Here is a 22,622-nt window from a genome sequence, read left to right on the forward strand (position 1 = left end):
ATAACCAAAGAGTGCATAATAACAGGGTTTCTGTTTTATTTTATTTTATTTTTTTGGCTGTAATTTCATATGCACATTTCATTCATTCAAGAAGTGTTTACTGAGGACCTGCTAGGTGCCATGGTACTGGGGACACCAGGGTGAGTGAGACCAAACCCCCAGTTATATTCTAATTACACCTTTCTCCAGTAGCCCGTGTACTGACAAGCTAACCCATACAGTGCCTTATGCTCAGGGACTGCTTTAAACACCTGCGACATTGCTTCCCAACCCCCACCCCGTGGTGTGCGGCCCGCCCCGGCCACCTCTGCACTCGGCTTCCATGGCCTTGTTCACGTCTGTCCCTCCAGGGCCAAGTCTGGTGCCACCAAAAATCTGCCAACCTTGGGTTTTATCATTTTACTTCCTTTAAAGTCTCATGGGCATGTAATGAGACTCTAATAAATGTTCGTTTGCATTTCATCGAGCCGTAAAATATGTGGACTCATTCGTGGGGTTTTATGGCTGTTTTTCCTTGTCTATAAACTGTCGACTACTCGTTACATACAATATGGATACCGTCAGAATATAACAATTGTGATGTTTATTTTCATTTTTTTAAAAATGGTTTCTGTCATTGCATGCAGAAGTTTGTCCCCAAATCAGACATTATTTAAGGCGGTATTTCAAAATCTTCAAGTAGCTGAGCACTTTTCTAATCCTGTTCCTGTTCTATTCTTTTAAGATGATTTCATGTATTTAGGATAATGTGATAAGTGGACTTCCTGTCTTTGTGTAACTGCTAAATACCTTTTATGTGCAAGATACTTTCTTTCCATTTATTTGTTTCAGTGAATCATCATGTCCTACTTTTGGGTTCACACAACGTATCAATAAATGTATTAGGCATTCTCATTTCTTCCTCATAACTTCTTGTCAGTACCCTTTCAGGGCTGGGGAACCTTTTTTCGGCCAAGGTCTATTTGGATACTTATAGCATCATTAGGGAGCCATACCAAATCATCAACTTAAGGATTAGCCTGCTATATTTGATCAGGCTAGTTTGGTGAGGTGTGTGATGTCAGCTGGTGTTGATTTTGAGGGCCTTATACAGCCCGTGGGCCAGATGTTCCCTACCTCTGCTCTGATAGGTAGGTGATAGATAGATAGATAGATAGATAGATAGATAGATAGATAGATATGATAGATAGATCTACATACATTTCTTGCATTTCTGCTAGTTTTGCTTTTCTTTTAAGTGTATTTTTATTGGATTTTTTTAGAGAGAGAAACATCAGTGTGAGAGAGGAACATCTATCAGTTGCTTCCTGCATGTGGCCCGACAGGGGATCAAACCCATAACCTTCGTACATGCCCTGACTGGGTATCAAACCTGCCACCTTTTGGTGTACGGGATGACACTCCAACCAAGTGAGCCACACCGGCCAAGGCTCAGCTAGTTTCTCTTTTATGCCCTTTCCTGGTACCTGTGTGGGGCATGGACACTCAGTGTCATTACCAGGATTTTTATTGTTCTAGATATTTCATGTCTTCTCTGGTGAGTAAATGCTTAGCCCAATGCCCTGATGTATACCTCAGTGCTTTTTAAAATGTCATAATTAGCCCAGCCGATGTGGCTCAGTGGCTTGAGCATCGTCCCAGGGACTGAGAGGTCCTGGGTGGATTCCTGGTCGGGGCACATGCCCAGGTTGCAGGCTCGATCCCCAGTAGGGGGCGTGCAGGAGGCAGCCCATAAATGTTTCTTTCTCTCATTGATGTTTTTCTCTCTCTCTCTTTCCTTTCCTCTCTCTAAAAAAAAAAAAAAATCAGTTAAAACATAACAATAGCCCTGGCTGGTTTGGCTCAGCGGTTGGAGCATTGGCCTGAGGACCAGAGAGACCTGGGTTTGGTTCCCGCTAGGGGCACGTACCAAACAAACAAAAAAGAAATAAAAATAAAATTTCATAATCATTTTTATTTGCTACCCTGATGGCAACCCGTTTTTAAAATTTGCCCATGAGTATAACTCACTATTGTTCTACATGCGCCCTCTGACTTCAATGTCTCTCTTGTAAACCATGGACTATTGCTTTAAAGACACAACCTGTTAGAGCTAGAGGGGCCCCTGCCCTTGTCATTTTGTAGATGGGGACCTGGGCCCAAGATCACAGACTAACCGGGACACGTGCTGGAGCCTCCTCCCCGCCATCACTGCCCTATGGCACCGATCAAGAGCAGTGTAGACCGAAGGTAGGGCCCATCCAAGACATTTTTTTTTTGTAATGTTTCCTTTAAATAACAGATGTTATATTGCCAGGGGGGACAGGGTGGAGGGAGGGTATAGGGGGATAAATGGTGATAGATGGAGACTTGATTTGAGGGGTGAACACACAATACAGTGTACAGATGATGTGTTGTAGAATTGTGCACCTGAAACTTGTGTATTTTATTTTATTTGGTTAATCCTCACCCAAGGGTATTTTCCCACTGGTTTTTAGAGAGAGTGGAAGAGAAGGAGGGAGAGAGAGAGAGAGAGAAAAAAATCTATGTGATAGAGACATATAGATTGGTTGCCTCCCACACAACCCCAATCAGGGTCGGGGCTCAAATCTGCAACTGAGGTACGTGCCCTTGACCAGGAATTGAACCCACAACCCTTTGGTCCGCAGGCCAATGCTCTAACTGCTGAGCCAAACGGGCTAGGGTGAAACCTGTGTAATGTTGTCAACCAGTGTCACCCCAGTAAATTCAATAAAAATAACTAACTAACTAACTAACTAAATAAATAAATAAATAAGAGATGTTATGCAAAGGTGTTTTAAACTGTTATTTGGCATTCCCTTTCCTTGGGGGTTGGTTCTCCGAGCTTTGTTTTCTACGTCCCTTGTTTTCTTTTGTGTTGTTGGGATCAACATGCTTGGGATAGTCCAAGGCTGCATCGTTGTGTCGATTTCTCCTTGCTCTGTGCCATCCCTGGGGTCTGATGCATGGCTGTCTTCACGTGATGTCACAGCATGTGTCACTTGGGAAGGACTTGTTTTCATTGGACCCACTAATCGTTTTGAAACTTATCGTTCTAGTATTGTTGCTGGGTCTAGTTCAGATCCTCCCTCTCTCTGTTCCTTTGCTCGTGTTAGATGGTATTTGAAAGAAGTGCTCTGATAATGTCCCACAAGTGCTGAAATGCTACGTACTAACTTCAGCTATTGATTTACGCTTCATCTTGTTCCGAACAGGACTTACGGAGACTCACAAATATGTGACAATACACAAAGGACCTGACGCTCTGTACTCAGACCCTCCAGTTTCATTTACCCCCAGTTCCTTCTCCTGCTCCCCACCCATGTCACCCTCACCCGCCTCATGAACCACTGCAGAAGGAGCCAGTTGGCACCGACAGACCGGGCCTGGGTGGAAATCTGCACGGCCACCCTCACAACATCCCGTGGACAGCAAGGCAGACTCGCCCTCCACCTCCACCGTGGCATCTGTACGTTCAGGTCCAAAGGAGAAAACTCCCCACATTTTCCCTCACAACCACGACTTGCGTCTTTTCTAAGAGGTAAAATATCAAATAGCTGTAGTCTCAGGAATGTATCTTCAAAATCTGATAGGATTTGTATTATGGGTGGGCGAAGCCACAGAAATATGCCCAGGGGTAATATTAACTGGGTTTATGTAGTAATTTATTTATTTTTTAATCCTCACCCGAAGATATTTTTTTCACTTATTTTTAGACAGACTAGGGGGGGAGAGAGAGAGAGGGAGAGAAAAACATTGATGTGAGAGAGACACATTGACTAGTTGCCTCCCGTACAACCCTGACCAGGGCTGGGGACCGAATCACAACTGAAGTACATGCCTTTGACTAGACTTGAAACCAAGACTCTTTGTTCCACAGGCCAACACTCTAACCACTGAGCCAAACCAGCCAAGGCTTATGTAGTCATTTATATTCTTTTTTTTTTTTTTTTTTTTTGGTATGTGCCCCTAGCAGAAACTGAACCCAGGACTCTCCGGTCCGCAGGCTGACGCTCCAACCGCTGAGCCAAACCGGCCAGGGTTTGTGTAGTCATTAAAACTGCACAGTGCTTTCATATTGTTAACTCAAGAGTGCTGTTTAGCCCTCGCTGGCTCAGCGGTTAGAGCATCGGCCTGCAGTCCAGAGAGACTTGGGTTCGGTTCCCGCTAAGGGCATGTACCTCTGTTGCAGTTTGTCCCCGGCCCTGGTTGGGTCGTGCGAGTGGCAGCCACTCGATGTGTCCCTTTCACATTGATGTTTCTCTCTCTCCCTCCCTCCCACTCTATCTGAACAAAAAAAAAATGGAAAAAATGTCCTCGGGTGAGGATTAAAAAAAAAAAAAAGAGTGTTGCTTAGTGTGTAGGGGGATACTGCATTGTCTGTCTGTCTGTCTGGGAGGAAACTGATGCTGGGGGGAAATGTTGGTGACATTGGTCACTCTTACTATAGTGAGAAACTCAAAACAACTTACATGTCACTGAACAGAAAATGGTTAAATGAAGCAGAACATAATATATTCTCGACTATAGACTACTAAAGGATCATTTTTTAAAAAGCGCTATGTGAAAGTATGCGTATTGAAATGTTAAGATATTACAATGTATTGTACGTGTTTTTATAAAAGGAGAAAAAGGAGTGTTTTCTACTACAATTAACTTTTTTTTTTAATTAAGAAAGGGACAGATGGTCTCAGTCAGTTTGGCGGTCGGTTGAGCATGGATCCAGGCACCAAGAGGTCACTGGGTTGATTCCTGGTCAGGACACATGCCCAGGTTGTGGGCCCGATCCCCGGGGGGGGGCGTGCAGGAGGCGGCCAATCGATGTTCTCTTTTTTTTTTTTTTTTTTCTTTTTTTTTTTTTTTCCTCACCCGAGGACATTTTTCCATTTTTTTTTTGTTCAGGTAGAGTGGGAGGGAGAGAGAGGAACAGAGAGAGAGAGAAACATCGATGCGAAAGGAACACATCGAGCGGCCGCCACCCGCACAACCGACCAGGGCCGGGGACAAACTGCAACCAAGGTACATGCCCTTAGCGGGAACCGAACCCGGGTCTCTCAGGACCGCAGGTCGACGCTCTAACCGCTGAGCCAAACCGGCCAGGGCTCGATGTTCTCTTTCACTGATGTTTCTCTCTCTCTCTCTCTCTCTTCCTTCCTCTCTCTAAAATCAATAAAGAAAAAACAATTTTTTTTTTAAAGAAAGAAAGGGACAGATGGTGCAGTACCATGAGTGTAGTACAATCCTTCTCTTGGCGTGAAGAACAAGCTTTCTGTGCCAGGCACTGAGCTAAGCACTTTCTGTCTTTATCTAATTTAATTCTCAAGGCTCTGGGAAATATTTTAGAGTTTCTCTTCTCACAAACACGAGGACTCTGAGAGGAAATAAAGGGAAATACGTCAGGGTAGAAAAGAGAGGGAGCATGAATTCTCCAAGCTAGGGCGGTATGTCCTGAGCACCCAGGACCCTGGAGCGATGAGTCCCCCGGAGGTGTGGGGTCGGGGCACGTGGATTTTGAGGAGCTTGTGAGTAAATGGGGGAAAGGTCAACAGCAGGCGACAGATACATCTGGAGAATTTTGCTGGACTCCAACGTCACCTGTGTCATCATTTCATGTTCCCCTTCTTGAGCCAGCCCAGTGAGTGGCCCAAAGTCAGTGTCACAGGGACTTTCTTTGAACTAGGTCAGGGTGGGGAGCAGAGCCTCAGGGTGGAGGATGGAATTGGTAACCCTTCTTGAATTTAGAAGGGTCACTGTATTGTGAGAAACCCTGGGCATCCGGAGTCCCTACCACAGTTGACCCTTGAGCAACATGGGTTTGAACGACGTAGGTTCACACTTGCGTGGATTTCTTTCAACAGATACCTGTACTGTTTTCAGTCTGTGGTTGGGAGTGTGTGGAAGCAGAAGGGCCAACTCATATGCACTGATCTCCCCCATTTGTATAGGGTATTTGGGCGCCCATAGATGTTGCTGTCTATGGGGGTGCCCTGGAACCAGTCCTCTGAAGAACAACTGGTGTAGTTAAATTTGAGGGGAGTCAACGGTTATATATGAATTTTCACCTCCAGGGGGGTCAGCTCCCCTAAGCCCCACATTGTTCAAGGGTCCACTGTGCTTCACTGTTGGATGAAATGCACTCTGTTCTTCTTTTTACTGAGCTCCCTACAGCAAGGTAAGTTCCTGCTCAATTGTGGGAAAACCCGTCTCACATCTCTGCAGGGAACTACCCAACTAAACCCGGAGGAAGGCACCAGACCCTTTTTGGGACACACCAATCGTGTCTCCCTCCTCTGATGTGACTAATGGCCAGGACACTCTTCTACCCCAACAGCCACCCCTGTTCCCACTCAGCCAGAGCTCCGGTGGCACCTGGTGACCTGGCTGTGCACAGGCAGGAGCACAGTGGCCGCAGAGCCCTGATGGTGGGCATGAACCCAGGACAGCTGCAGAGCTAAGGGAGGGCAGGGCTGGCAACCGAGCACGAGACATCTGAATGCTGGCTCTGCACCCGAGATATGCCCAGGAAAATGGGGAGACATGTCACCTGAAACCAATCTAGAAAGAGAAATAACCAGGTAAAAACCAAGAATAATTCCAGAGATGGTGTGAAGACCCAGAATGACGTATAGTCAATATTTGATTTCTTCGAGTGATTGCCTTTCAAACACCGTGTCTTATTTGGAAATGAATGGTGATGTGTGCCCTTACATGAATTTCAGAAGTGAGCACTGAAGTGAAGAAGGACTTTGGGGCCCTGGCCAGTTTGGCTCAGCGGTTAGAGCGTCGGCCTGCGGTCCGGAGAGACCCGGGTTCGGTTCCCGCTAAGGGCATGTACTTTGGTTGCAGTTTGTCCCCAGCCCTGGTTGGTCGTGCGGGTGGCAGCCACTCGATGTGTCCCTTTCATGTCGATGTTTCTCTCTCTCTCTCCCTTCCTCTCTCTCCCTCCCACTCTATCTGTACAAAAAAATGGAAAAATATCCTCGGGTGAGGATAAAAAAAAAAAAAAGAAGGACTTTGGGGGATACAACCACGATCCTTAAGTCGTACCTGGGAGGCAGCCATCCGTGCAGCCAGGGTCACCCTGCCGGCCCCACATGGGCTCTGGGCTTTTTAGCTCACCTCTAGAGCAGCAGTGAGTGCCTGTCACTCCCTTTGGATTATTTCATGTGGTCTTAACCCCTAAGACCTGCTGAAATCTTCTTGTAACATCAGAAATATCTAGACAAGTACATTGTTAAGTATTGGTTAGCCCGTAACCAACAATCAAAACGTACTTGGCCTTTGATGCCATCAGTTAGCTTTTGCAATCTATAATGTCTTAGGCACTAAGTCATTAGTGGAACCAAACTCAAGTTCATCCCCCCCTCCTCGCCTTAGTCTAATGACATTTATTTCCTAATTGTACTTCCCTCTTTCTTTGCATGTTGAATTAGAGTGTAAGTTGTTTGAACTCTAACTCCCAATTAGTTTGTATTTCTCACAGCATTAAGTAGAAGGCTAAGCCCATGAGCACTTTTACTAGTGATGATCCAGTTGAAATATTGTCCTTTCTTTCTTTTTTTAATTGATTTTAGAGAGAGAGGGAGAGAGAGATAGAAACATCGATGAGAGAGAACATCGATTGGCCGCCTCCTGCATGCCCCCCATTGGGGATTTGGCCCACAACCTCGGCATGTGTTCTGACCGGGAATCAAACCGGCGACCTCCTGGTGCATGGATTGATTCTCAACCACTGAGCCACACTGGCCAGACTTGTCCTTCCTTTTTAAAAAAATTTTTTCATATGTTTTTATTGATATGTTTTAGAGAGACAGCAAGGGAGAGAGAGAGAGAAATATCGATGTGAGAGATACATCAATCGGCTGCCTCCTGCATGCCCCCCCATTGGGGATTGAGCCTACAACCCAAGCATGTGCCCTGACCAGGAACCGAACCAGCGACCTCTTGGTGTGTGGGTTGACGCTCAACCACTGAACCACACAGGCTGAGCGAAATACTGTCCTTTCTCATCTTCTCTGTCAACATCATAGATGTCTACAACATTAGTGATAGAAGGGACTTTTAGATACTATATAGTTCAACTCCTTCATCGTATAGATGAGAAAATTGAGCTTTCGAGAGGGCAGAGGACTCGTGCGAGCTCCCTTAGCACAGAAGCCAGGGCTAGGATTCAGGCCTTCAGTTTCCAAGCTCAAAGCTCATCTACAATCAGAATTAACAGGGTTAAGGGCGGAGCTCTCCCACCCAGGAGAGCTCTGTGTCTGTAACCGTCCTGGTGCCGGGCCAGGGATGGGGCTCCCGGGTGTCCAGCCAGGTTGCTGCAAGGCCTCGCTCATGTCACTGCGGCATCTTACATCCCCACAGCCAATCCTGGAAAGGGAAGGGGTCCTGGATTTTAGGGGCCTGAGAGACAGGCCGGACCAAACCCTGTACCTCTGAGTCTGTGGCGGGGATTTGGAAGAAACCTGGGCTCCCAGAGATGGTGTCAGGGAAGGAAGAAGGAAAACGACCTCCCACTGCTCTCGGAGGACGGAGACCTGCAGCGCTGTTACCGCCCCTGGAAATGACTCGGGAAGGAAGCATTCTGGGACTGCCTGTGTTTGATGTAGGCACCAAGACCACGCTGGGGATCAGCATCGTCCTGGAAACGACTGGCCAAGCCCAGGTCAGTCTACCCCGGTGTGGCCTGATTCAGGTCACTGATAAAGAATGAGTGGATATTGGCTTTTCCCACCAAGTCACTTCCTCTTAAGACGGGCCAGGCAGAAGCACGCTGCAGACGATGCTTTCCATTTCTCTCTGCAGCACCAGGGCTGAGCGCACGTCTGGCACAGACCAGGCCGGGGCAGATGCACAGCGAAGGGCCCCTCCGAAGTCCACGGGGGGCCCGATGTGTTCACTAGCCACACGCCTTCGTAGAACTTGCAGAAGTAAAGGTTTCACCAAACTGGCCACCACTATTGTCTCTTTCCGCCGCCAACTCCCTAACTCTACACCTCACATCACGTGGCACCGGGAAGGCCATGAACACTTTTAGGATCTGGCTAAGGGGAAGTTGAGTCAGATAAATTTAGTGGAGCATATTCATGGGGTTTGGGACCACTAAACTACCTGGGAATAGTGCATTTCTTCCTAGCTATCTTGATGTAATCACCTGCCAGCCGACTGCACATCATGACATGAAGGTGCAGGACAGAGGTCGCACGATGATCTGAATGTGTCCTACAGCACCTGGCACCTGACAGACGTGACTGGGGGGATGAGACTCAGGGTTCGAAGTGTGAGAATCTGGAAGCAAGTCTGAGGAAAACTTGACAACCATCCGATACGCAAAATTGCCGGAGAAGTTTGGTTTTCATTGACGTGCAGGCAACATGGAAGTGTTCTCCTCTCAGGAATACACTGAACAGCACAGCAAATGCAATGATAAAGGCACCATGCATTGCAAATGGCTTGGATGGGAATCGTGTGCAATGGAGTGTACAGGACAGGACAGCTGCACCTTCAGAGCACAGGTCTGCAGCATGCTGCGGTCTGTGTGTGCAGGCGTGAGGGCGCGGCCCGACGCCCGGGAGCAACCAACAAACGTGGGCCAGCTGGAGGGATAATCGGATACTCTGTTCTTACTATAGGATGCAGAGGCAACCGAAGAGTACGCAGCCCTAAAGTGTGTGTGGGGGGGTGTTATAGTGAACTGTGAGAAAGTTAAATGATAAAAGATATCAGGCTCTGTTTTGGAATCTGTGGCACTGGAGGTATTTATCTCCTTTTTTTTAAAATCCTCACCCAAGGACTTTTTTTGCATTTATCTTCAGATAGAGCGGGATAGAGCGGGAGGGAGAGATGGAGGAAGAGAGAGAGAGAAACATCGATGCGAGAGAGACGCATCGCCTGGCCACCACCCACACGACCCAACCAGGGCCGGAGACAAACTGCAACTGAGGTACGTGCCCTTAGCGGGAACCGAACCCAGGACTCTGGTCCGCAGGCCAACGCTCTAACCACTGAACAAAACTGGCCAGGGCATTTATCTCCTTTTTAAAAATCTGTAATTTGCTGTGATTTTTTTTCCTTTTTATTCTAAGCAAATAGTCTCCTTTTTTTTTTCACATGATTCTGTGTCCTTTTTCTAAACGAGGACACCCGAATCTGCGTATTCTCAGGCTGTCTCTGACTGGTGCTAAAGGAAGCAGCTACAGGCCCAGCAGATCCGGCCAGGGAAGGCCCCACTGCCCACAAGGAGGCGTTTCCTGGGAAGATGGTCACCGATGGCCACTGTGGGTTCTGGGGACTCAGGGGGAGTGGGGTGCGGTGGGGGTGGAGAATGCCGAGGGAGGACACGTGGAAATGGGGAGGGGAGGGCTCCACGGACACGCTGTCCGGGCAGCTCCAGAGCAACAAGGCTCCATTGCTCGGACTGAGCTCAGCTAGAAACGTAAAGGACTTGGTGGTTTAAAAGAAAAAGGAATTACGCTTATCACGCCGGTGCTACTGTAAGGGAACGGGGCACGTGACACCATTTGCCTTCTCTGACAAGTGCCAGACCACACATCTGGTTCCAGGACTGTCTGCTGTCTTGTTAACTCAGAAAGAATTCGCTGTCCCTGCTTCTCCCGAAGCCTTCCTGGGTGCGAGCTGCCGTCTGTGTTGCCCTGGTCAGTCCAGGGCCGGGCCTGTGGCTGAAGCCGTGCCAGTCACAGCTCTTCCCTGGGATTTGAAAACGGGGGGCACTTGCTTGCTGTGGGGGCGGCCCTGTCCACCGTCCCAGCAGGAAGCTGTCTGCAGGCACAGGCCCTGGCGGCTGAGGAAGACAGTCCTGCCCTCGGGCTGGGCAAGGGGAGTCCCCTGTTCTAGAGGACCCCACCTCCTTTGGGGAGGTGTCTGCAGGGCCAAGGAGATATACCCACCTCAAGCTATGTGCCTCTCCTCTTTTTGTATTTTTTTTTATCCTTACCCGAGGACACTTTTTTATTTTTTGTTCAGATAGAGTGAGAGGGAGAGAGAGAGAGAAAGAGAAACATCGACGTTAAAGGGACACATTGAGTGGCTGCCACCCGCACGACCCAACCAGGGCCGGGGACAAACTGCAACTGAGGTACATGCCCTTAGCGGAAACCGATCCCGGGTCTCTCTGTACTGCAGGCCAATGCTCTAACCACTGAGCAACCGGCCAGGGCGTGTGGCTCTCCTCTTTAAGTCCCAAGAATTCTGTGCCCAAATGGCTCTGAGCTCTTCCAGCCAGCCCCTCCCTGGGCTCTTTCCCAGGACTGTCCTGCTGCACAGACAGGAGCAGTGTGCCACCTGAGGCCCGAAGGTGGCCAAGGGGCCGCTGTTTGGGGAATCTGGCGTCTGTGGGGCAGAGGTGCGTGGATGGACCTTGGAGGTGCAGGTTGGGGCGTTCACATTCATGCAGGCAGGGCCATCTGTGATAGGTGGGCAGAGGGGGGAAGGCCACAGGCTGGGGGCTGTCTCCTCCCCTTGCTGCCAGAATCCACAGTAGAACTTCAAGGAGTCAGAGAAGTCTAAATGCAAGCCTGGCCTTGTAGGTAAACGATCGGAACACACGTTATTCAAGAATTTGTACAGCCCGGCTGGTGTGGCTCAGTGGTTGAGCATCGACCCATGCACCAAGAGGTCACCGATTTGATTCCCGGTCAGGGCACATGCCCAGGTTGTGGGCCAGATCCCCAGTGGGGGGCGTGCAGGAGGCGGCCAGTCGATGTTCTCTCTCATTGATGTTTCTATCTCTCTCTCCCTCTCTCTCTAAAAATCAATAAAGAAAAAAAAAAAAAAAGAATTTGTATGCTTGGTTTAGAACTCTCCAGTATGTAGACATGGAGCGTGTGGGTCTCCGTCCGTCTCGCTCTGGGTCTTACCGATACTAGGGGCAGGCCCAGTAGAGACAAGAGATGGAGAGAAAGTCCTGGCGGCATGTCAGGCCCTGGTTCAACATGTTCCTGGTGCATTACGCAACCTGCCTTTCTCCGGGCTTGATATTATAAGTTAATAAAGAACAAATGTTTGCCTAAACTGATCTGGATTCATGTTATTTTAAACAAGAATCCTAGCTAATACAGACAGCACGTGCTGGGCTTGAACCCAGGCTCTGACTCCTGGCCCCGTGTTCTGTCTATCACGCCCCACCGGCTTCCTAGCCACCTTCCTGGCTACAATCCAGCACACCTTGCTGGTCCCCTGGTGGGTAAGCGAGAACCCACGGGGAGAAGCTGTACCCACCTGACTCCGAAGAACACTTGCAGGAGAGTGCAGATGCCGGAGACGAAGAACATGGTGCTGATGAGGTAGCCCTGGGTGAGGGGGTCATGCTGCAGACACAGGCCCTTGGCCAGGATGAGGGGCACTGCCACGAGCCCCCCCAGGGCAGTGAGGAAGTGCTGTGGGCGGAGCAGAGAGAACGGATGGGCACTGCTGCTGCGCATGCCTGTTCCACCCTCATTCCCATCCCTCGGCCAGGGGCAAGGGCTCCACCTCTGGTCTCCAGGGAGTTGGCCACGAGGGACAGGCACAGATCGAGGCAAGCAGCAGGAACCGAGGCCTGGAAGCCAGAAGCAGGGAACTAGCCAGAGGGTCTGGAGTTGAAGGGTAGGAACCTAGTGCCAGACACTGACGTCCTGGCTAAGAAAGCAAGTCAGGAACACAGCACAGGAGGACATAACCGGGACCAAGGAGGGAGCTTTAAGAACAAGAGCAGGTGAGAGGTTCCTATTAAAACAAGGCACAAGCCCTGGCTGGTTTGGCTCAGCAGTTGGAGCGTAGCCCTGCAGACCAAAGAGTGGTGGGTTTGATTCTGATCAAGGGCACATACCTCGGATCGATGTCTCTCTCTCACATCCATCTCTCTCTCTCTCTCTCTCTCTCTCTCTCTCTCTCTCTCTCTCTCCCTCCCTCCCTCTCTCTCCCTCTAAAAAAAAGTCAATAAAAACATATTTTTAAAAAATTAAAAACAAGGCACAAGGTAAGGGCAGGACCACGGACCGGGAAGACCTGAACACAATCTCCAGAATAGATCATATGTTGAGTCACAAAACAGCCATAGCAAATTTAAGAAGATTGAAATCATACCTGAGAGGCTAGAAAAAGAGCAAACTAAGCCCAAAGTTAGCAGAAGGAAGGAAATAACAAAAATCAGAGCAAAAATAGGTTAAAGAGACCAGAAGAGCAATAGAAAAGATCAATGAAACCAAGTGTTGTATTTAAAAAAATTTTTTTTCTTTTTTGATTTTAGAGAGAGAGGGAGGGAGAGACAGAAACATCGATGAGAGAGAACATCCATCGGCCACCTCCTGCATGCTCCCCACTGGGGATCTGGCCCACAACCTGGGCATGTGCCCTGACCAGGAATTGAACCAGCAACCTCTTAGTGTATGGGTCGACACTCAACCACTGAGCCACACCAGCTGGGTTATACTTCTCTTTTTTACAGCTGCAAAAACTTCATGTGTTAGGTTGTGTCAGAAATTATTTAACCGGTTTCCTATGATGCGTATTTTGGTTGTTTCTAGGGTTTTGTTTGTTTGCTGCGTGATTTTGATTTTACTATTATCACTAATGCTAAAAGACCATCCTTGTACTTATCTTAACAAGTCTAATCAGCATATCCTCAGAGAAATTCTTAAGGTTAAAGGGTAGACATGTGTTACATGTTAGTTGAAATCACCAACTTATCACTTAGAAAGGTTGTAGCAAATAATATTCCAACAGAAGCATTTGAGAATAACTGTTTCCAAAAATTTCCCAGACATTCATTATCAAACTTTGTCATTGTTGCCAGTCAAAGTAATTAAAATGGGCATCTTTACAGAATAATCAATGTCCCAGTAGGTGTCCCTAGTGTAACAGTTACTGTAACCTATCAGCCCAGCCAGGGAGAGAATCCTCCCTAATTCCTTCCCCACCCCCGAACTCCTGAGAGAGAAAACCTTGAGTTCCCCTGCAGGTCAGGGCACGGAAGACAGGAATATCCACAGCTGGAGTGCGATCCTGACTAATTTGACCTGGCTGTGTATCAATGTGGCTTTTGAGGCAGAGCCTCTTTGGGCCCAGTGCTAGCTGGGTGGCATTACCTGGGTCCCCAGCAAGATGCAGAGATACCAGGGTGGAATGTCCAGGATGTGATAGGCCAGCTGGTTGCTGCTGGGACTCCTGGGATGGTCATCCTCCTTCCTGTCGTCACCGCTCTGCTGGGAACAAAAGGACACATCTGGGCACTTCCAGAGGAATCTTGTGGATTTCCTGATTCCCACCGTTCAGATGGATGGGCTCCCGAGGCCAGAGGCGATGGGGTAGGGTTAACGGTGGGCCAGCTCGGCGTTTCTAGGTCCAAACTCAAAAGACCAATGGCTTTCTGTATCCTACCTCTGCCGCAGGGCCTCCATGGGAAGTCGGGCGTGCGAGAGGGGTGGAGGCCGTGCCAAAGCCCTGGCAGAGAAGCACCTCTGTCCAGGAAAATGGGCAGGTTTCCTCCCAGCCAGTCAGGAAAATGGGGATCCTGGTCTCAGAACGGAATAGCTGCCCCCAGGCCCGGTGCTGACATCTGCCAAGGCCCTTTCACAGCACGTTTCTGACACGAATGGTTTCCTCACCCATCTCTTCCTCTGAGCTGTGGCAAGGCCTGCCTGTGCCCAGTGCAGACCGAATGAATGGAGGACGAACGGATGACACACAGGCGCAGATGAGGGCAGTGCAGACAGACGGCTCTGGAGGCAACAGTCAACTTACATTCCTTCTACCGGTTAACCCCAAATTAAATATTAATTCTAAACTTTTCTCTCCAACTTATTGGCTGTATAACTTACTAATCCTGGGCACATTGCTAATATTTTGAAGCCTCAAATGTCTGATTTAAATAACAGAAATGTCAAAAATACCTACTGCATGCCATCAACAAATCATCAAACAACAAGGGTTGGCGAGGGTGTGGAGAAAAGGGGACTCTAGTACACTACTGGTGGGAATGCAGACTGGTGCAGCCGCTATGGAAAACAATATGGTGTTACCTCAAAAAATTAAAAATTGAACTGCCATTTGACCCAGTGATCCCACTTCTAGGAATATACCCTAAGAAGCCTGAAACACTAATCAGAAAGAATATATGTACCCCCATGTTTGTAGCAGCACTATTTACAATCGCTAAGATCTAGAAGCAGCCCAAGTGTCCATCAGTAGATGAGCAGATAAAAAAGCTGTGGTACATATACACAATGGAGTACTATGCAGCTGTAAGAAAGAAAGATCTCTTATCCTTTGGGATGACATGGAGGGACCTGGAGAGTATTACCCTAAGTGAAACAAGCCAAACAGAGAAAGACAAATATCACATGATCACTCTTATTTGTGGAACATAGTGAACAAAACAAACTGAGGAACAAAATAGACTCAGAGTCATAGAAGTAGGGTTCAGACTGACAAAACTCAGAAGAGGGGGTGGGGAGGAAGGAAGAGATAAACCACAGAACTTATATGCATGTATGTGCAACCATGAACATAGACAACAATGCTGGGGATGGAGTGGGGTGGGGGTGATGGGGAAGAGGGTGTCAATGGGGGGAAAAGGAGAAACATCTGTAACAAAACTAAATTAATTTAAAAAAATTAAAACAAAGCAAAACTGAAAAACCTACTTCATAGATAGTTGGGAAAATTAAATTAGAGCATGAAGCAATGGGGAGATGTTGGTCAAAGGATATAAATAAATATTATAAAACAAATAAGTTCTGGGGATCTAATGTACAGCATAATGGTTATAGTTAACAATACTGTATTATGTACTTGAAAGTTGCTAGGAGAACAGATTTTTTTTTTATCTTCACCTGAGGACATTTTTGCATTTATCTTCAGACAGAACGGGAGGGAGAGAGGGGGGAAGAGAGAGAGAGAAACATCGATGTGAGAGAGACACATCGAGTGGCTGCCACCCACAAGACCCCAACCAGGGCCGGGGACAAACTGCAACCGAGGTACGTGCCCTTATGGGAACCAAACCGGGGACTCTCTGGCCGGTGGGCCAACACTCTAACCGTTGAGCCAAACCGGCCAGGGCAGGAGAGCAGATCTTAGTGTTCTCACCACAATGAGGAAATGATAATTATGTGATGTGAGGCAATTGAGCCAGTGCTAAGTTGGTGATCATTGCGCAACCCCATCAGTATATCAAATTAACACATCGGACACCTTAAACTTATACAATATTACATGTCAACTGCATTTCAATAAAGCTGGAAAAAATGGAAGCCGGAAGCACACAGGCCTATGCCTGGCATAGTGTGTTGCTCAATAAATATTAATTGTTGTAATTACAACGAGCTTCCCGTCTCGTGTTTCAAAGGATTTAAGCTCATACTCAGGGCTGACATTTGACCATCTGGCTGCGGGTAAGGGGAACATGAGAACAATGTCCCTGGTGTGTCCAGGAGGTTGGAAGGCCATCAGCATAGAAATCAGGCAACTCTAGCTGGTGTGCCCAGAGGGGTCCTGGGTCCCGACAAGACCACAGAGGGCAGGGTCTGCACAGTGGCACAGCCAGGCTTCTCACGGAGAAAGTTCCAGATGGAACTCCAACACCTAAGCACCCTTTACTTCCCCACAGCCTCAAAAACGACTTCTCAGTCAGGGCTGCACCATGACCCTCGTGGGCACTACACGGTTCTACGCTATGTGCCCCTTCTTCCATAAAAATAATGTAATATTGTATCTTGTGATTGTATTGGTATAAAGACACGTATGTTATTATATATCCAAACATTTCCCTTGATATAAAAGTTCCATTTTTTTCTTCGGATTTTCAAAGACATGAAACCACTTTCCCAGGCCCCTGAGGGAATTGTGGGCGCTGGGCCCTGCACCGGGCAGATCGGTGGCCCTGCTCCCGAGCAGTGGGGGAGGGGATGGGGGGATGAGGGGGTCATCATTCACTTAGAAGTGAAGAGAGGCAAGAAAGCCACCAGATCAAGAACTGGATGGTTGTCCTGGCCAGTTTGGCTCAGCGGTTGAGTGTCGGCCTGTGGACCAGAGAGTCCCGGGTTCGGTTCCTGCTAGGGGCACGTACCACAGAAAAAAAAAAAAGAACTGGATGGTTGTCCACACCATCTCCAGGTCAGCTGGTCCTTAGGGAACCTGAGTCTAAGACAGGGCTTCTCAACCTCTGTGCCATTGACATTGGCAGGGTAATTCTTTGTTGTGGGGTGTGTGTGTGTGTGTGTGTGTGTGTGTGACTATCTTGTGCGTGGCAGGATGTTAAGCAACATCGTTTGGCCTCTACCCACTCGATGCCAGTAGCACCCTCTCCCCTTCGGTTGTGACCACCAAAGCTGTTCTCTGTCAGATGTCCCCAGGGGGTACAACTGCTGCCGTTCAGGACCACTGTATTAAGGGTATTGCCAGTTCCCAGCCATGGGAGCGCTAACCAGGGACCGGCCGCCTGTGTGGGGAGGGGGGCGGGGAATGGAACCACGAGCCATCTCCTGTGTGGAGACCGGAAGCCAGGCCTCCTCCATGAGGTTAGAGCACTGACCTCATTCCTTCGCCTGCCTGCCTGTGGCACCCACCCTGGCCTTGGAGACACAGCGCTGAGCCTGGGGCACCCAGGACTGCGGTCAGGCTTGCTGGTGGTGGTTGACAGACTGATCCAGCCACGGCCGAGCTCTGCAGAGTCCCTTTGTCCCTGGGACTCTGAAGAGCATCTGCTCATTAACCTTCGAACATTTAGGTCCTAAAACACAGACCTAAGGTGTCTGCCTCTGCTCGTCTGTTTAGCGATGCTTGGAAGCTTGCCTCCCTCACCTACTCCAGGAAGCCTTCCCTGACTTCCCCTCACCCTGGCCTCAGATGAGACTAGGTGTCCCCTCCTCAGAGCCTCCTACAAAACACGGCCCCACAGGCCTCACTGCAGTCCTATTTCTTTGTCCAAAAGACCATAAAGTCCCCTGACACCTCTATTTCCCTCTCTAGCATTTAGTTAGAGCTCATATAACTCTCTGTGGACTGATTAAATAAATGGATGAGTGTATAAATTCCTGACTATTGAAAAATTTTCTCATTTATTATTATTATTTTTTATCCTCACCTGAGGACATTTTTTTGATATTTTGTTCAGATAGAGTGGGAGGGAGGGAGAGAGAGAGAGAGAAAGAGAGAGAGAGAGAAAGAGAGAGAGAGAAAGAGAGAGAGAGAAAGAGAGAGAGAGAAACATCGATGTGAAAGGGACACATCAAGTGGCTGCCACCCACACGACCTAACCAGGGCCGGGGACAAACTGCAACCAAGGTACATGCCCTTAGCGGGAACTGAACCCGGGTCTCTCTGGACCGCAGGCCGACGCTCTAACCACTGAGCCAAACCGCCCAGGGCTCATTTATTTTTTTTTAAGATAAGTCCCCAACTTGTTAGATCTCTTTTGACACATTATGCTTATCCTATTTAGATTTCGGAAAAGGATGCTTGGTACTTGGTACTGGGTTGCTCGTGAAAGGCCGTGTCTGCCCGGGCAGGTCGAAGCCAAGCCCCAGTTAGAATAGAGGGTGCTGAAGGGAACTCCGGCCCCTGCCCACTTTCTTTGCTTTTCTTTCTTTAGTTTGAATTTCGGAGGGTGCTTAGTAAAGCTGGGGACAGCGAAACGAGGAAGGGCAGGGGAATGAGCCTCGGCTGGGTTGCTCTGGCTCATTGAGAAGCCTGAGCACGTTTGATGAGGTTTTAGTGATGGTAGAAAGGAATCAGTGAGCGCAACGGAGGTAAACACAGGCCGAAAAACAGAGGAGAGGACGAAGGAGAGAGCGATGGAGGGCTGCCTGGGTCGATGGGTTGGCCGACAATCCCGGGCAGCCACACAGCAGCAGGGTGTGCGGTTTGAAGCCGGCTCTGCAAAGCACAGACCTGCTGGAAACATGGCTTCTGTTGTCAACTACCTCCTGTCACTCGTGCGGAGGGATGGGACAAACAGACAAGAAAAAGGCAGATACATAGAGCGCCTGAAGGTTCCTGTGTCAGGAGGGGTCATTAGCACGCGGAAGACCCCCACAGGGACAAGTGGCATCCCAGAGACACTGAGCGGAAGGAGGTGGAAGACGCCCCCTCTCGGAGCCTATCCCACGTGGGGAGCACGGTTACCCCTGGAGAAAGCCCTGCCTGCCGGGAGAAGGCGCTGCCTGGGACTCACACAGCAGCCCAGGAAGCTTGGGAGCCCCGTTTGGGAGAATGAATTCTTAATGAAGCGCCCCCTGCTGACGAGCACTGGTGTGAGACGAGGGGCCACACCTCTTCCAGCTGCAGGTGCGTTTCCCAGCTCAGCACACCGGCTGTAATGCCACCAAGAGAGGCATTTGGTGAGCCTTACCATTTGCGGGGGCTTTGCAGTTTACAAAGAGCTTCCAATGCATCCTCTCATTTGATTCGCACCGTCATCTTACCACCCCAATTTCCAGATGAGGAGGCTGAGGCTAAGTGAGACTTGCCCAAGGTGCCATTGTAAATGGGAGAATGGCACCCTCCTCTTTTGGTGTCGAGGGCCGTTGCCTGCAGGTTTGTCCCTTGTGCATACAGGGGAGCCCTCCAGCTCCCAGGAGCAGACAAGCAGAGCAGGAGACTGGTGCAGGGACAGCAGCCGCGGGAAGGGGTGGTCAGGGGAAGACGGATCCCTTTCTCTCTGACTCCATCCACACACACCCAGCCTTCCATCCCCCACCTGGCCCACTAGGTTCATTTCCTAACACTCCCATTTACTGGGCTCTAGGCAAGGGATTGCCCAGGTCTCTCCAAACAGGGCTTCCATTATCCTGCCCCAGTGCCTTTGCTCGTCCTGTCCTGTGCTTCCCACTCGGCAGTGCCCCTGCACCCAACGGCTCAGTGTCTCCTCCATCCCCTCTCTCAGGGCCCCACCCTGTATGAATTTCCTTCCTCCCACTCCTGGAACATTTTGTCCCCCTGTTATGTACTTAACCATTTTCTCCCTTGTATTAGAAATATTTCTGTGTACCCTGCTTTCCCCCAGCTAAGCCATTAGCTACCAGTGTCGGGAAGCTATCTCACCCATGTCTGTATCTCTGGAAGTTTCTAGCAGAGCGACATACACATGAAAACCCAAAACATCGCAGAACAGTGACTTCTTTGATCTGGTGCTAAAAGTGAGGCTTTAAAGAAAACAGAGAGATGCCCTGGCCAGTTTGGCTCAGCGGTTGAATATCAACCTGCGGACCAGAGAGTCCCGGGTTCGGTTCCCGCTAGGGGCATGTCCCACAAAAAATAAATAAATATTAATAAAAAAAGAAAACAGAGAGGAGACGGGCCACTCAAAGAAGACGGACACATGCCTCCACTCTCCAACCGGCCTCAGGTAAGCCAAAAATGTGGAAAACATCACAGCCTTCAGAAAAGGGAGTCCTCCACTTATTTCTTAAGATTCGTTTTGTTTTTGTATTTTTGGCTTTCATGAACTAGTGGCAGAAATTATTCTGAGGAGAAGAGAGGAGAGTTCTCTCAGGTACCCCCCATGCTTTTCCAGAAGAACTGGCCTGGGGCGGGGCGGGGTGGGGTGGGGCCCTTCTGTCTGTGACAGGCAGTGGCAAGAGCAGAGGGGCCCTCTCAGTCCCCCTGTTATTTTCAGGTGGCCAGACAGGTTGGAGACGTGGTAGGGCCAGGGCTCGAAGACTAGCTAGAGAGGTCTCTAGCTGGGTTACCCCGACTTCTCTGGGCCTCAGGTTCCCCATCTGTAAAATGGGGACAAAAGAACTTGCTTCATGAGCTTCAAAGGAACGGGGGGGAAACACATGAGGTGCCTGGGGTGTTTTGGTTGTTCAGTAACTATCAGTTCTCGCTCTCTGCTTCCCTCTTTCCTTTGGCTTTGTTTCAGAAAGGGCTTCTGGTCAAAGAAACCATAACCCTGAGAAACCTGGAAAACAAACATTTAGATTCAACCAAGACCAAGCTGTGAGTAAAGGTCAAGCAGAGAATTTTCCACCTCTTCCTCCTGCCTTCGTGATGATTCATTCAGGTCAGCACTCAGGGAGGAATCTTCGCCCCTGGTGGCGGCAGGTGAGAGTGTGGCCACCACCCTTGTCTAAAGATCTAAAATCTGCCCTGGCCGGTTTGGCTCAGCGGTTAGAGCATCAGCCCGCGGACCAGAGAGTCCCGGGTTCGGTTCCCGCTAAGGGCATGTACCTCGGTGTAGTTTGTCCCCAGCCCAGGTTGGGGTCGTGTGGGTGGAAACCACTCGATGTGTCTCTCTCACATCGATGTTTCTCTCTCTCTCTCTTCCTTATTCTCTCCCTCCTACTCTATCTGAAGATAAATGAAAAAAAAAAAATGTCCTCAGGTAAGGATAAAAAATAAACAAAAAAAAGAGATAAAGATCTAAAAATCCTCAGATCATAAGCCATCATCCTCAGAGCTAATGATGAATCAGGGCATGAGGACTCCTGGGACCCCGTCCAGGCCCCTTCCTTCCTTGTGTCCGGGGCCCCCTCTGACCCCCCCTCTCTGGCCAGCACTCACCAAGAGGTCGGGGTGCTCACAGCTGGAGGTGGCAGAGTTCATGGCAACTTGGGGTCAGCTCCTTTGGGTATCCTTCCAGGATAAAAAAAGAAGTGAAGTCGCTCTAGTAGAGAAAAATTAACTTCTCAACGCCTGATGAAAGAATAAGAAAAAAAGAGAAAGACAGGGATATCAGCTGGCTCTGGGGAGGGTGGGGCCTCCAAGCCCTGCCTGCTGATGGACAGAGATTCCCACCCTCCCCAGCCCTTCCCGTTTCTGGTTACTGCCAGGGACCAAGGTTCATTCCGTTGCGGCAAATGTTTCATAATTTGACAAATTTGAGTAACTGCTGCTCTGAAGAAAGCCAAGACTTCCTCCTCAGAAGTCACTGCTGCTGACTTTGGTCCCTGCACTCATCGGCCTGGTCTGGCTTCTGCCACCTTCTCCCACCCGAAAGCCACTGTGGTACCCCCCAAGGCTCCCCAGCTTCAGCTGCACAGCCGGCGGCCTCGGCCCCCCTCCCCGGCTGGAATCATGTGTCACCCCATATACACTCCAGCTTGCGGGTCACAGAACACACCCGACACACTCACAGGGATTGTTTGTGACCCTTGTGTTTCCAGTTATGGAAATCTAGTCCTAGTAATTAGCTCAAGCAAGGAGAGGAATTTGTTTTAAGAATACGGATTCTCACCAAAGAACTTATATGCATATATGCATAACCAATGGACATAGACAGCAATGCTGGGGGGGGGGGATGGGGAGGAGGGAGTGTGTGTGGGGGAGAAATATCTGTAACAAAATAAATTAATAAAAATTGGAATAAAGAGCCCTGGCCGGTTTGGCTCAGCGGTTGGAGTGTGGGCCTGCGGTCCAGAGAGACCCGGGTTCGGTTCCTGCTAAGGGCATGTGCCTCGGTTGCAGTTTGTCCCCGGCCCCGGTTGGTCGTGCGGGTGGCAGCCACTCGATGTGTCCCTTTCGCGTCGATGTTTCTCTCTCTCTCTCTTCCTCTCTATCTGAGCAAAGAATGGAAAAATGTCCTCAGGTGAGGATAAAAAAAAAATTGAAAAAAGAATGTGGATTCTCTGGGAACCCATGATGCTCCCTCAAACACAGGAGTTGAAACTCTTCGGTGCTCAGGC

The 22,622-nt window shown here is 49.2% G+C and overlaps 1 protein-coding gene across 2 annotated transcripts in view; it reads right to left on the reverse strand.

The window, feature by feature from the left end:
• Positions 1 to 22,622, reverse strand: part of LOC118619951 (solute carrier family 23 member 1-like) — a 42,085-nt gene that overhangs the window by 16,326 nt on the left and 3,137 nt on the right. Inside the window, exons 2-4 of one of the 2 annotated variants that reach the window (XM_036246840.1) lie at positions 21,502 to 21,633; positions 14,085 to 14,198; positions 12,238 to 12,395 (exon numbers count right to left, since the gene is read on the reverse strand). In XM_036246840.1, the coding sequence (XP_036102733.1) occupies positions 12,238 to 12,395; positions 14,085 to 14,198; positions 21,502 to 21,543 (314 nt within the window). In that variant the 5' untranslated portion in view covers positions 21,544 to 21,633. Of the gene's footprint in view, positions 1 to 12,237; positions 12,396 to 14,084; positions 14,202 to 21,501; positions 21,634 to 22,622 lie in introns of both variants that reach the window. The other variant, XM_036246839.1, reaches the window with a different exon arrangement.

Source organism: Molossus molossus, unplaced genomic scaffold (assembly GCF_014108415.1).
Source record: "Molossus molossus isolate mMolMol1 unplaced genomic scaffold, mMolMol1.p scaffold_m16_p_7, whole genome shotgun sequence".
In the NCBI taxonomy this organism is placed as follows: Eukaryota; Metazoa; Chordata; class Mammalia; order Chiroptera; family Molossidae; genus Molossus; species Molossus molossus.